This window comes from Prunus avium, chromosome 8 (assembly GCF_965620075.1).
Source record: "Prunus avium chromosome 8, drPruAviu1.hap1.1, whole genome shotgun sequence".
Taxonomy (NCBI): domain Eukaryota; kingdom Viridiplantae; phylum Streptophyta; class Magnoliopsida; order Rosales; family Rosaceae; genus Prunus; species Prunus avium.
Window position 1 is genome coordinate 22998717 of NC_142291.1, and position 12038 is coordinate 23010754.

The 12038-nt window shown below is 39.2% G+C and overlaps 1 protein-coding gene across 2 annotated transcripts; it reads right to left on the reverse strand.

Moving 5' to 3' along the window:
• Positions 1-3642: 3642 nt before the first annotated feature.
• Positions 3643-7651, reverse strand: LOC110754400 (uncharacterized). 2 transcript variants are annotated; one of them, XM_021955460.2, is made up of 7 exons: positions 7179-7651; positions 5701-5913; positions 5567-5605; positions 5338-5433; positions 4514-4659; positions 4134-4353; positions 3643-4031 (listed from the first exon to the last, which is right to left on the reverse strand). In XM_021955460.2, the coding sequence occupies exons 1-7, from the start codon at positions 7311-7313 to the stop codon at positions 3837-3839; spliced, it is 1044 nt and encodes a 347-aa protein (XP_021811152.1). In that variant the 5' UTR covers positions 7314-7651; the 3' UTR covers positions 3643-3836. The 2 variants fall into 2 exon arrangements, with proteins under 2 accessions (XP_021811152.1, XP_021811153.1); XM_021955461.2 differs by lacking the exon at positions 5567-5605 and having other exon boundaries at positions 7179-7649.
• Positions 7652-12038: the final 4387 nt, after the last annotated feature.

Sequence of the window (12038 nt, forward strand, 5' to 3'; positions counted from 1 at the left end):
AACAGTATTATATATACCCAATATCCAACCGTCAAAAAAGTAACTTATTTTTCAACGAACAAATAAAACTTCATATTTTTCTTACATTCTGTTTGGAGAAGAAGCAAATTTAAGTTCACCAGAGATCAAGGATTCGGTGCTGGAATCTTGATTTATAGATAGTTGAATTCTGGGAGATAGACATCCATTGAACTTCAAGACTGAGAATGGGCGAAATTCTATCTTTAGGACATTACCAATATGCAAGCCTCTTTCATAAAATAAAGAAATTGACTTTATTTGGACTACACTTATGTTCAAGCTGTTCGTAATCTGACTTGACTTGGCTCTATGACTGCGTTCCTCACAGACAGACAAATCCCATATAATTTTACTTTCAAAATAGAGGGTATACAGAAAACGATCATACGACTCTATGTATCTCGAGGCTTTGGACATTACCAAAGGGCCCTTCCCTCTTGAGTGGTGGTGGGAAAGATGCTCATTACAAATGTACAAAATATTAACCCTATAAGAAAGAATTCTTATAGCTTCGTTATTTAATTGGGTGAAAATACATGTAGGATGTCTATATATGCCTGGAGGAGGTTAATGGGCCAATTTAAGATTATAATCAAATAAATAAAAATAAACTTCGGTAGCAGGATTGATATGGCTTATCAATCCTGAAACGTGTTGGGCATAAAATAAAAGAACACACAGAGAATTATTTTACGTGGTAAAACCCCACCTCTGGGGAAAATCCACGGGACTCCTCAGTCCAATACAAATCCACTATAGAACGATGATTACAAGAAGTACTCACACACTTATCCTAGACACATTCTAGATAATGTTTACCGACTTCTTCGTAACTCAACTTCTGTCACGGGATGATCTTCGACACTCCTTATGTTGAACGCAATACTGGTCACGATTGCTTCAAGCTCACCGGAGGATAAACGCCACAACAGTCTTGGTGCCCTCAACCATATGAGTCACTGACATGCATATGTATGCAATATGAATGATGAATAAATTCGATAAGTCACCGAGCAACAAAGGAGCACTTGATGAATTACCAAAGAAAATAAGCACGACAGGCTTTTCCTCAAAGATTCAATATACTCAAAATATGATTGCCTTGAAAAGTCAGTTATGAAACTAGTTAGCCATCCTTTTATTCAAAGTGGGTTTCTCACCTTCGTGAGAAAACCATGTTGCCACAATTTCCATGCAGCAACAACTCTAAATCCTATTCAACCTAAAACACCTAAACATGATGCAAAAGGAATCTCTACATAAGACGTCCAACCCAGCAGCTATTCAAAAGCTGTCCAATATGAATATAAGTTCTGACCCAATGAGAATATAACTTCTAATTCAATATGGACTCTTAGTGAAGACACCAAACAGCCACTTTTATATATAAACAATTCTCTCCTAAAACAAGATAATTAGGAGATACACAAGATGCACGTCACTACACCAAATGCTAATAATTCAACTTAAATCACAATGACATTGAAAAGAACTTCAGCCAAAAATCCTATTGTGAATGCATGATTATGTCATGATTTACCTGAAGTCAAGTTTCTCATATTGGTCAAGTCATGCCTCGGAAGTATGGGATTGAATGAGTTGTGCCAAAACATCCAGTAACAATTCCTCACAACCTAATTTGCAACCTATACTAGAGTCTAGGAAATGACAATACAATTTTCATACTAACATTTGGGATACAAAATACTTTTACTGAACTATATGGATTGAGGGGTGTTGAGGCCCAAAAAATCTAAGGTTGGGCCCGAATAAATTCCCGGCCCAGTACGACACCTTATTAAGAAAAGACCTGACTTGGAGCACGCAAAAATTCGTCACACGCGCTTGCACGAGCCACAGTCCACATGCCATGCCAAATAAATAATCCGTCATGCTAAGAATCAAGATGAGCCTATAAAATACACTGGCTCTATGAGCCCATGCTAATTATCCCGTCAAGCATCATGTCTCTTTTCAAAGACGATAAAATTCAAGCACGCCAATCAACATGCCATGCCAAGCGGAAAATCATTATTTCACACATAGCCACGCTTCAAGCTTAAGTGAGCCCAAGCCACGCAAATACCCGGGGCTTGCTGAGAAGGTTGTGGTGTGCATGGTTACGAGCACTCACAATGCCCATTGAGGGTTCAAGGGATGAAAATTTTTGGGGCTGCTTGGGAGCCCTAAAACTCAAGCCCATCTCTTGGGCCCAAGCACATGGGTAAGCATGAGAGAGAGAAAAGTGTTCCAATGCCTTAGGAAAATATCTCATAGTCTGCTGCCACACTTAGACAATCTCACGTTAGTTAAAACACCCAAAATAAAGCAAATAGGCTACTTCCAGCAGCTTGACGAAAACATGCAGGCCGCTGGAAAGAAAGTACCAATAACCTGATACTTGTGAACAAAGCCCAGCCCAGATCCTTGTTAAAAACCTAGCATCGTATTCCACCCTTGTCAAAGCTCTAGAACCAAGTCAAACAGAGGTCATCCCAAAAACCAACGGAAATCCGTAGGACATGAGGAATACCCATTGGATAAACGACTCCATCCATTCTCTTTTTCCTCTGCGAGCTCTAATTTGAAAACCAAGGAAGAAAGTAGGTGGCGCCTCACCCCCATGGGGAGGTCCAACTGCATAGAAAGCCTTGGAACTCCAAAGAGTCTGTGACCCATGCGCTCTGGTTGAAGAAATTTCACCAAAATGGAGTGAATGGAAAGAAGTAAAGGAAAAGTGGGAATGGAGGATCGATAGAATTAGGGTTCTAAGCGCCTATAAAAGGGAGTTTTCTCTACCCAGCAAAACAACCACATTAAGAGAGCAAGCTTCATCTCTCATCCCTGAAACCTCTACAATTCGAGCCCTATTCCTCTATCTCTTCCTATTTTCTCTTCTGGTAAATCATCCAGAGCGCGACCAAGCTTTGTCAAGCGGCTGGGAATTTACTCAAGACACCCTATTCTCTATTTCCATCTCTACTCTGCCTTAATCAAAAATCTCTTCAGATCTCTCTCCCCCTTGCCCTGAATATTTGTTTCCATAAGAAATTCAAGCTTTTGTCTCTCTCTCAAATTGCTAAACTTGTGAAGGCTTAGCTCCCATGCCACAAGCTCCTCAAGCCAAGCCATGCTATCACTAATCTGTCACATTTATTTGGTTCATTGGTGAAGGGAACCAAGGTGTTTTCTAAGGTTTTCACAAACCCTTTCAAAACTCTGTTGGAGCCCGGTCTTCGAATTCAAAAACAGGGGCAACCTTCTCCACTCGTCCTTTACAGCGGCCCAAGCCCCATTCGTTTGGCTGCTGGAAGAAAAAAGACCCCAACAAGGGGAATTGGATTTTAGATTCCTATTGAAGTTGTTTACTAAACCATATGAAATTGGGGTAGGATTGGTCCTAATTACTAAAATGTCCCCGTTGTTGGGTTAAAGTAGATAACAAATTTTAAAATTTTAAAATTGTGTGAGGACATAATAGTTAAAAAAGATGAATTCCTAATAGGTTAGTTATCCAAGAATTAGAAATACCACCTCCCAACCAAGAATTGAATTCCTCCAAAATTAGGAATTCAATTCCTAATTTTGTGTGGGCCCCACTTACTTTTTAATTTCTTAATGTGAAGTAAACACAGGAATCCTCCATAGATGGAATTTAATTCTTGATGAGAATTCCAATTCCTGATTAGTAAACACACCATTAATTTAATCTAAAGTACAGGCAAGAGAAAGTCATCCATCAACAAACTTAGTTGACCACAGCAGACGAACTCTATTAATTCTACAGTGTGGAAGTCATCTGGCTCAGCTGTGAGTTACAACAATATATCATTGAACTTGTGCTTTATCAGAAGTTGAGCCTCTTCAACTAGCCTCTTTACCGCCTCCCCTGCAGGTAAAATTTCCTTGATGAGGCCTACACTTTGGCCAGCGTACATCACCATGCTTTCAATGTCACCAGTTGCAGTCACATTTGGAACAGTACCGGCAAGACGACGAATTTCTATTTCCTGTTGGAGAACATAACCCAAAAATTGTTAATGGTTCATGGCCTACATCTTCAAATAAAGTAGATGCTTTACTTGTCAATTATGACAGGATTTCATTCTCACCCTATCATGTATTGTCGAATGACCAATGATAGGCTGATCCGCTTCATTCTGATGAGGAGGAAGAGATTTCCAATCATTGAAGAACGGTGTATGCAGAACGCGATGCGGCGCTCCAGGCCACCTTGCACGCCCGAATACATCTGTGTACTCAGTTCTGTCAAATTCAACAAGCTTCCTCTTGTATGTGGGATGAGCACGGCTTTCCTGAGTTGCAAGAAACCTGTAATATAATGAGAAAAATCTTATATATCAACCAAAATCAATAAAGATAAAACTTAAGTTTGATCTTAAGTTTGATAGATGAAAAAAAAAAGTTCTCAAACTGTGATAGCAGAATGTTTTTCAAAAGTTGAACTATATAAAGATGGAGTATATGAAACCTAGTGCCTAGGCAGACCCCCTGAGCACCAAGGGCCAGAGCAGCAACATATCCACGGGCATCCACTATACCACCGGCCGCGATAACAGGTATATCTCGATCTCCAACAAGATCAGCTACCTTTGGCAACAATGAAATCAAAGCATCCTGTAATATATTAACAATAGAAACCACATGGATGTCAACACTTATCAGTAAATCCTTAGACAAAAAATCAGGCAACAGATAAGCAAAGAACGAATAAAACACAAAAACACAAATGTGAAGCAGCAGTGCCAATCCATAGAGTGCTTTCTGGGACGAGGTCAAAGGTTTAATTCAAGACATTGACACTCCAAAGAAAAAATTACTATGCATATATAATCTTATCCATCTGAGATATGCAAAAAGGGATATTTGAAACGAAAAGAAACTCATCAAAGAACAGATAGTTTCTTCTCTAGACCCGGGTTCGATTCCCAGCTGGTGCAAATGTTTTCCTTAAAAAAAAAAATTTTAAAAAAGATAGTTTCTTCTCTTCTTTTTTATTTTATTTATAAGTATTAACACAGCGTGATAACAGATAATGAGCTATCTGGTAAGACATTTGATTGATTTAACTCTATCTAGCGCTTTGTTCTTTTGGAGTCATTGTTTCAAAGAAGAGGTAAACCATCCCGAACCGAAATTTACATTCTTTCATACTATTTTTTAATGTTATTTTATATTCCAAGTGAAGGACAGAGCAATCAGATACAACTACCATTAACTCTAGAAGCGAAAATGTTACAATGCTTTTATAAAGGAAAAACACTCATACATTTGGATCCCAGCAAGCACTCTCACCTGACTGATCACATGCCCTCCTGCTTCACGCCCTTGAACAATAATTGCATCTACACCAGCATATATTGCTTTATTCGCTTCCTCCAAGCTACCAACCTGCAATGGAATTATATGGAACTCAGCAGGAAGTCCGGGGAAAAAATAATCAACAAGGCAATGATTATGTTGCATCAAAGTGAAAAGATTGACCAACCATCCATCAAGTTAACCATGCTGCCCTTAATCTAACCTTTGAGAGTGGAAAGCAAACAGAACAATTCTGATAAACCTGATATGAATGGTTGAATGAGGAGAGAAATGAAAGCAAGCAGCTTACTATGTCCTAATTATCATTGACGACAGTATTGTTTAAAGAATACTTACTTGAGGAACAACCTTAACCCCTAACTGATGAGCTTTCAACACAAGCTCCTCTGAACATTCACCCCAGTAAACCTGCAGCACTGCTACCTTTTCATCCAAAATGACTTGTATATTTTTCTCATGCGGAAATGCCAGAACAACACCAACCCCAAACGGTTTGTCAGTTATGCTTCGAGTCTTCCTTATGAGCTCCCGCAGGTAATGTGGTGACTCCTGATCAGTCAAAATTAGTATATCAGAAATTTCTTCTTTAATGGCATATGTTCACAAGTTATCCTGTATTGTTTATATTCACATAAGCTTAACAACGATTTGCTGCTAAAATACTGCAAGGAGACCATAATCAATTCGGAGAACCATTTAGCTGCTTTTTCCCATATCTTTCTTTTTCTTTTCCACTTTGCCTGTTTGTTTCCACCTTTATGGAAGAGATTATAACTATCACGGATGAACTTTCAGATTTCCACATGAAAGGCCATACTCAACCTTGAACCACTGATCTGAATTTTGCAAGAGCTTCCTTGGAAAAGCTAATGATGTGGCATAGAAAAGAAAAGAGGCGAAGCCATGGAAAGTGGCCTCAGGCATAATTACGCCTCCTCACCCTCTCAGGTTTGAGACTAAGTAGGCATGTATTTGTGCATTTGTGATCAGACTTCTGGTGTATATGAATTATGCAGCCAAGAAAAAGCAATCAAGAGCATGAAGACTGAGTGATAATCATTAAGGCTCACGGTCATCTCAATCCTTGGTTTCTTCACTACAAGAGGGAAAGAAAGTTCAAACTGGTTGGAAGAAGACAAATGGCCAATCTAATCCAAAGAATAAAATGAGTAAGACTAGGAAAATGGACTACAAGTCCTAAAAAAGTTCATGAACAAAGGAAAATCTCAAAATTAGAGCAACTGATGTACCAATTTGAGGCAGAGAAGTCTGTATTCAGGGCAATTGACATGGATGCAGAGTAACTCCAATGGCTAGCTGGATGTTATTGCTTGGCACGATCCACATATGCGTCTCGAATCGTTATTGTTAAAGCACATATTAAAGTGTGAACATTCAAATAAAGCCAATGGTTGCAGAGGCCCAAAATTTCATAACTAGCTTAAAGGCAAGGCTTAGTATGAATGATGTAGAAAAATTGAAGGTGCACAACACACAGACTACATGAAAAAAAAAAACCAGGGTTTGTATTTACAAGTTTTGAAATTTGCAAGTAGAAATTTAGCTGATATTGCTGATCAGACCAGACCTGAAGAGGGAAGTCAAATTGTTCTCCAAATCTACCTTTAAGCTTTGAGAGTAGGAATTGAAGTTCAGAAACCAAGGGCTTCATTCATCCTTAGCTAGTTTAATCATATTCTTTTCCAATTAGATAAAACTACTATCAAGAACAATATTGGAATTCTGATATGGGAAATTAAGATTATAAAGGAAAGAAATGGAAATAAAAGAAAAGTGAAAGGAAAGAAGCATACCCAATCAGGGGCTCTGAGGAAACCAAGTCCCCCAGCATTAGCAACAGCAGCAACAAGCTCGGGTCCAGAAATATCAGGTCCCAATGGTGCTTGAACAATTCCATACTCAAAACCCAATATCCCACCCCAACCCATCTCTCTCTCTCTCTCTCTCTCTCTCTCTCTCTCTCTCTCTGTGTATATATATATATATATATATGTATTTGTATTGCTCAGTGGGCAGTGGGCAGTAAGATGGCTGCTGCTGAGTGATGAAGCGTGAACGTGGACAGTGTTCTTTAAGTTTATGCAGGAGACCTGTGGTTTCTACACGTAAGGGAGGACGTCAACTTCTGGATTTTCTTTCCTATTTCTTTGACAACAATAATAATTTTATGCTGATCAACTCCAATCGCAATTCTCCAGTGTTAGAAGAGTAATCAAATTTGATTTTTTCTGCTTTTTCAAGCTCAAGTAGCCCTCAATTTGATTTGATTCCCCCTACTGGAATGTCGCTTGTATAAAAAACAAAATTAATATTAAATAAATAAAAATAGAAAAATCATTTGTAAGACAGTTTGGGTTGTAGCCCGGTGGCTTCTCATCCGAATTATCCGCGTACAGGTACCGTATCGACGGTTTGGTTTGGTTTGATTAAATAATTTTTTTTTAATTTTAATTATTCCGATCCGATCCATACCGAAATGTTTGGTTTGGTTAACGAAAACAAAATTCCTAACCCGTCGGAAACCTGTACCGATCTTATATTTATACTTATTTTATTATTTAAATACAAAACAAGAAACCAAAGGTAAATACAATCAGCATTTTGTATCACTTTTTTATCACTATAGTATCACTTCTTTATCACCATTGTATCACTACTTTATCACCATTATATCACTGCTTTATCACTATTGTATCACTTATCCAGGTACGGTAGCACTTTTTGGTCAGAGAGGAATTTATGAACTTCTTATGTTTTCCAGTTTCGACATTTGTCCCGTTTTTTACCTGTAACTTTCCAACTATTGATCCAAATTTTATGTTCTTTATATGGTTGGATTCAACATGAAAAAATAAAGAACCCAGTGCAGAACAAATGTCAAAATCATTTACATAAATGTAGAGAATTCAATAAAAAGAACACTCAAAAGTTCAAACAACAAACACAAGTGGCTCCCAATACATCTTGAGTACATATTGAATGATATAGTGACTAAGTTGTTTGATTTCATACTTGGATGAATTAGGTTATTAGACTTTTATATTTCAAAAGGATAATTTGGTGTATTTGTTTAAGAACTTATGTTATGTGAAAGTATTATAAATTGTATTTTTATTAGTATGTTTTTATTACGGTACTACCGGCATACCGGCCAATCCGAAATGAATATTAGGTTAACCGATCCGAAGTCTACCGAAGTCTTTGGTTTGGTTAACGGAAGAGCCTCCTACCGTTTCGAACCAATCCGCGTCCAGGCCTAGTAGCCCATCTCACCCCCTCCATGTAGGCTCCAGTCCACCCCATTACTGTCTCTATTACTACTTTCATACAATTTTCTTTGGGTTTTCGACCGAAATGAATATTGTGCACTAGTTATATTTTCGTTATCTAACTAAATTATTCATTCCAATCGTCCTTCAGCTTTCTATTTCATGGTAAACTAGTCTCACATACTTTTCCATCAGTTTGAATCACATAGATGGCACATACTATAATTTTTAGGGGTGAATCGGATTTTTAACACCACAAAAACAAAACAAAAAAGGTTTTAGATCAAAATAGTGCCTGAATTTATGCCTAAGTTACTCAAACTAAACACATGATTGAATAATTGTGATTGATATTACATTTCTCCAAAAGGAGGATATATATACAAGTAAAAGTTGACTTTTCCTACAAGGAAAAGTAATTAGCTAATTACAAGGAATCATAACTAGGTAATGATTCTAATTAGGTAACATAAATTACACCAGGAAATCAAGGACCACAGGATCCCTGAATTATGGCTCACGCCAACACTCCCTCTCAAGTTGGTGCGTAGATATCTCCTATGCCCAACATTTTCTTCTGACTTTACAAATGGTATATCGATTAGCTTATCTACCAGCTTCTCCTTGATATAATGCATATCTAGTTCAACATGCTTAGTTTTGTCATGTTGAATTGGATTATTTGCTATCTCTCTCGCAGCTTGGTTGTCATAGTAAAGCTCCATGGCTTTCTTTGGTGGAAAACCAATTTCGGACAGGGGTATCTTTAGCCAAATAAGCTCACAAACTCCTTGTGCTATGCCCCTATATTCTGCCTATGTACATTATTTGAACTGTGAGTTTCTTCGGCCTATGTAATTATTTGAACTGTGAGTTTTCTTTGGTAGAGTGGAAATTGACAATGTGCTATGTGCAGGCTTTGTTGAGATGTACGTCAGTCTGGCAAAGTTAAAGAAGGAGATTGCGAGGATGAAGAAACTAGAGGAAGTCGCCAAAGGAATTTTTTTTGAAGCACAAGTGGCTATCCAAGAGAAGAACATTGCCGTATTGCAAAAAGCGGTCTTGGCAAAGGAAGTTGAAGAGTTAAGGGAGAAGCTAGTGGCATCAGAACAAGCGCATGCCAAAGCAAAGCTAAAGAAGGCCAAGGAGATATTTATTGCAAGTGTCGAGGCGGTCGAGGCATACCGATCGTCAGATGAGCTGAAAGGCTATATCCTAAACAGGCTAGTAGACAAGCAGGTCTTCTGGGAGGAAACTCTGGTGAAGTTCAACCCCATGCTCGATATAAACTTCGACACCACCGGCACGCCTCCACCTCAGTCAATTTTCGTTGCCAGTCCTGCCGATGGGGCCGAGGCTATAGCCGAAACAGTGATGGATGCTCAGGTCGTGGATGCACATGAGACTGCCAGAGCGAACCAGGATGGGTCTACCAAAGCCTGAAGGCTTGGTACTTTTGTGTTTTTGTACGATGGATATTTGTTCAGAACAGTTTTTGGAGTGCCAATGGTACTCATATTTTGTATGGAGATTTTGCCTTGCCATAAGGCAAGGTTATTTTGGTAATTTAACATAGCTTGTCGTATGGTTAACAAATGTCTTGTCTAAAAGATAACCATAAGTGTGTGCCTAAGGCATTTGTGTGATTAGAAATGAGCCAAGGTAAGGCATTTCATTAAGTAAGTGCCGAAAGACACAAGTACAAAAGATAAAGACACAAAATGTTGAAGATCATAAGGAAAAGAAACTGAAATGCCAAAGGTAAGTTCGTTGGCCTGTTTATTCATAATAGTACTTGAGGTATTAGTGTTCCATGGGTGAGGCATGGGCTTGCCATTAGAACCACGAAGGTGATAAGTGTTAGGGTAGTAGACCTTGATGACTTCATAGGGTTCTTCCCAGGTTGGGCCGAGGGTACCCTCAGCAAAGTTCTTGGTTGCTAATGAAACCTTGCGCATGAAACAATCTCCAAGTTTGGAAGCATGAGGTTTCACAAGAGAGTTGTAGTATTTGGCAACACGATATTTATAAGTGAAGTTGCACGTTTTGGCCTAGTCATGAAGCTAGTCAATGAGGTACAGGTTTAGAGCCAACTGCTCGTCGTTTGCTTTGGCATCATATATTGACATTCGATATGAAGGTTGATCGATCTCTACTAATACAACAACCTCGGTGCTGAAGGACAAAGAGAAGGGCATTTCTCCAGTAGAAGTGCAAAAGGTGGTTCGGTACGACCTAAAGACATCCATAAGTAATTCAGGCCAATAACCTTTGGCTTTATCAAGCTTCGTTTTCAGTCTTCTTGATGATATTGTTCATAGCTTCAACCTATTCATTAGATTGAGGATGGGCAGGAAAGGCGAAGCAAATGCGCTCCTTGAGATTGGAACAAAATTGCTTGAATTTAGCATTATCAAATTGTTTACCATTGTTTATGACAATCGCTTGGGGGATATTGAAGCGACAGACGATATTTTACCAAACAAAGTTTTTGATGCGAGCTGCCGTGATGGTAGCTAGGGCTTCAGCTTTAGCCCACTTAGTAAAATAATCCATATTGATAACAGCATACTTGACCTGGCTCTTTCCCTTTGGCATAGGTCCGATGAGGACAAGTCCCCACTGTGAGAATGGCCATGGAGTGATCATTGGTGTCAATGGTTCGGCAGGGAGCTAAGGGATGGTGGCAAACCTTAGGCATTTATCACATTTCTAGGTGAAGGCTTGGACATCAGTATGGATGGTAGGCCGAAAATATCCCTACCTAGTGACCTTGTGGGCGAGAGAGCGGGCACCAGAATGGTTACCACAGATGCCTTCATGGACCTCCCAAAGGACATAATTGCCTTCTTCTGGTGTAAGACACCAAAGGTAAGGGAGGCTGAAGCCGCGTTTCTATAAGCTGCCATTAATGATCAGTACCGAACGCGACGTGCCTAGGCAGGGTTTGCAAGCAATGTTTGGTTTTGTAGGAAATTAAAGATGGGATCCATCCAAGTGGAGTTGTGGTCAACAGTGCAGATGACAGGCGCTTGGGTGCTGGGTGCTTCTAGGAGTTCAACGTGGATATTACAACCGAGATTGTGATCCACTGCCAAAGCCAACCATGCCAAGGCATCAACATGGTTCGTTTTTAGAGTGTGGGGTCTGGTTGATGCGATAAGCTTTGAAGGTTTTCAGTAACTAGTGGGCATAGTGGAGGTATGTTGTCATGAAGGTGTCTTTGGCAAGCAAGTCATGATTGACTTGATTAACAACCAACTAAGAGCCACTGAATATCTGAATCTATGTAGCTCGCATCTCTTTGGCTAGCCGTAGACCGGTAAATAGTGCTTCATATTTTGCCACATTGTTGGTGGTTTGAAAGTTGAAGCAAATGGCGTA

Coding starts and splice junctions, on each gene's coding strand:
- LOC110754400 (XM_021955460.2), bottom strand. CDS start 7,313: ATGGGTTGGGGTGGGATATTGGGTTTTGAGTATGGAATTGTTCAAGCA. Junction 5,914..7,178: donor TCCTCAGAGCCCCTGATTGG/GTATGCTTCTTT, acceptor TTGACTGATCAG/GAGTCACCACATTACCTGCG. Junction 5,434..5,566: donor TTTGCTTTCCACTCTCAAAG/GTTAGATTAAGG, acceptor ATTCCATTGCAG/GTTGGTAGCTTGGAGGAAGC.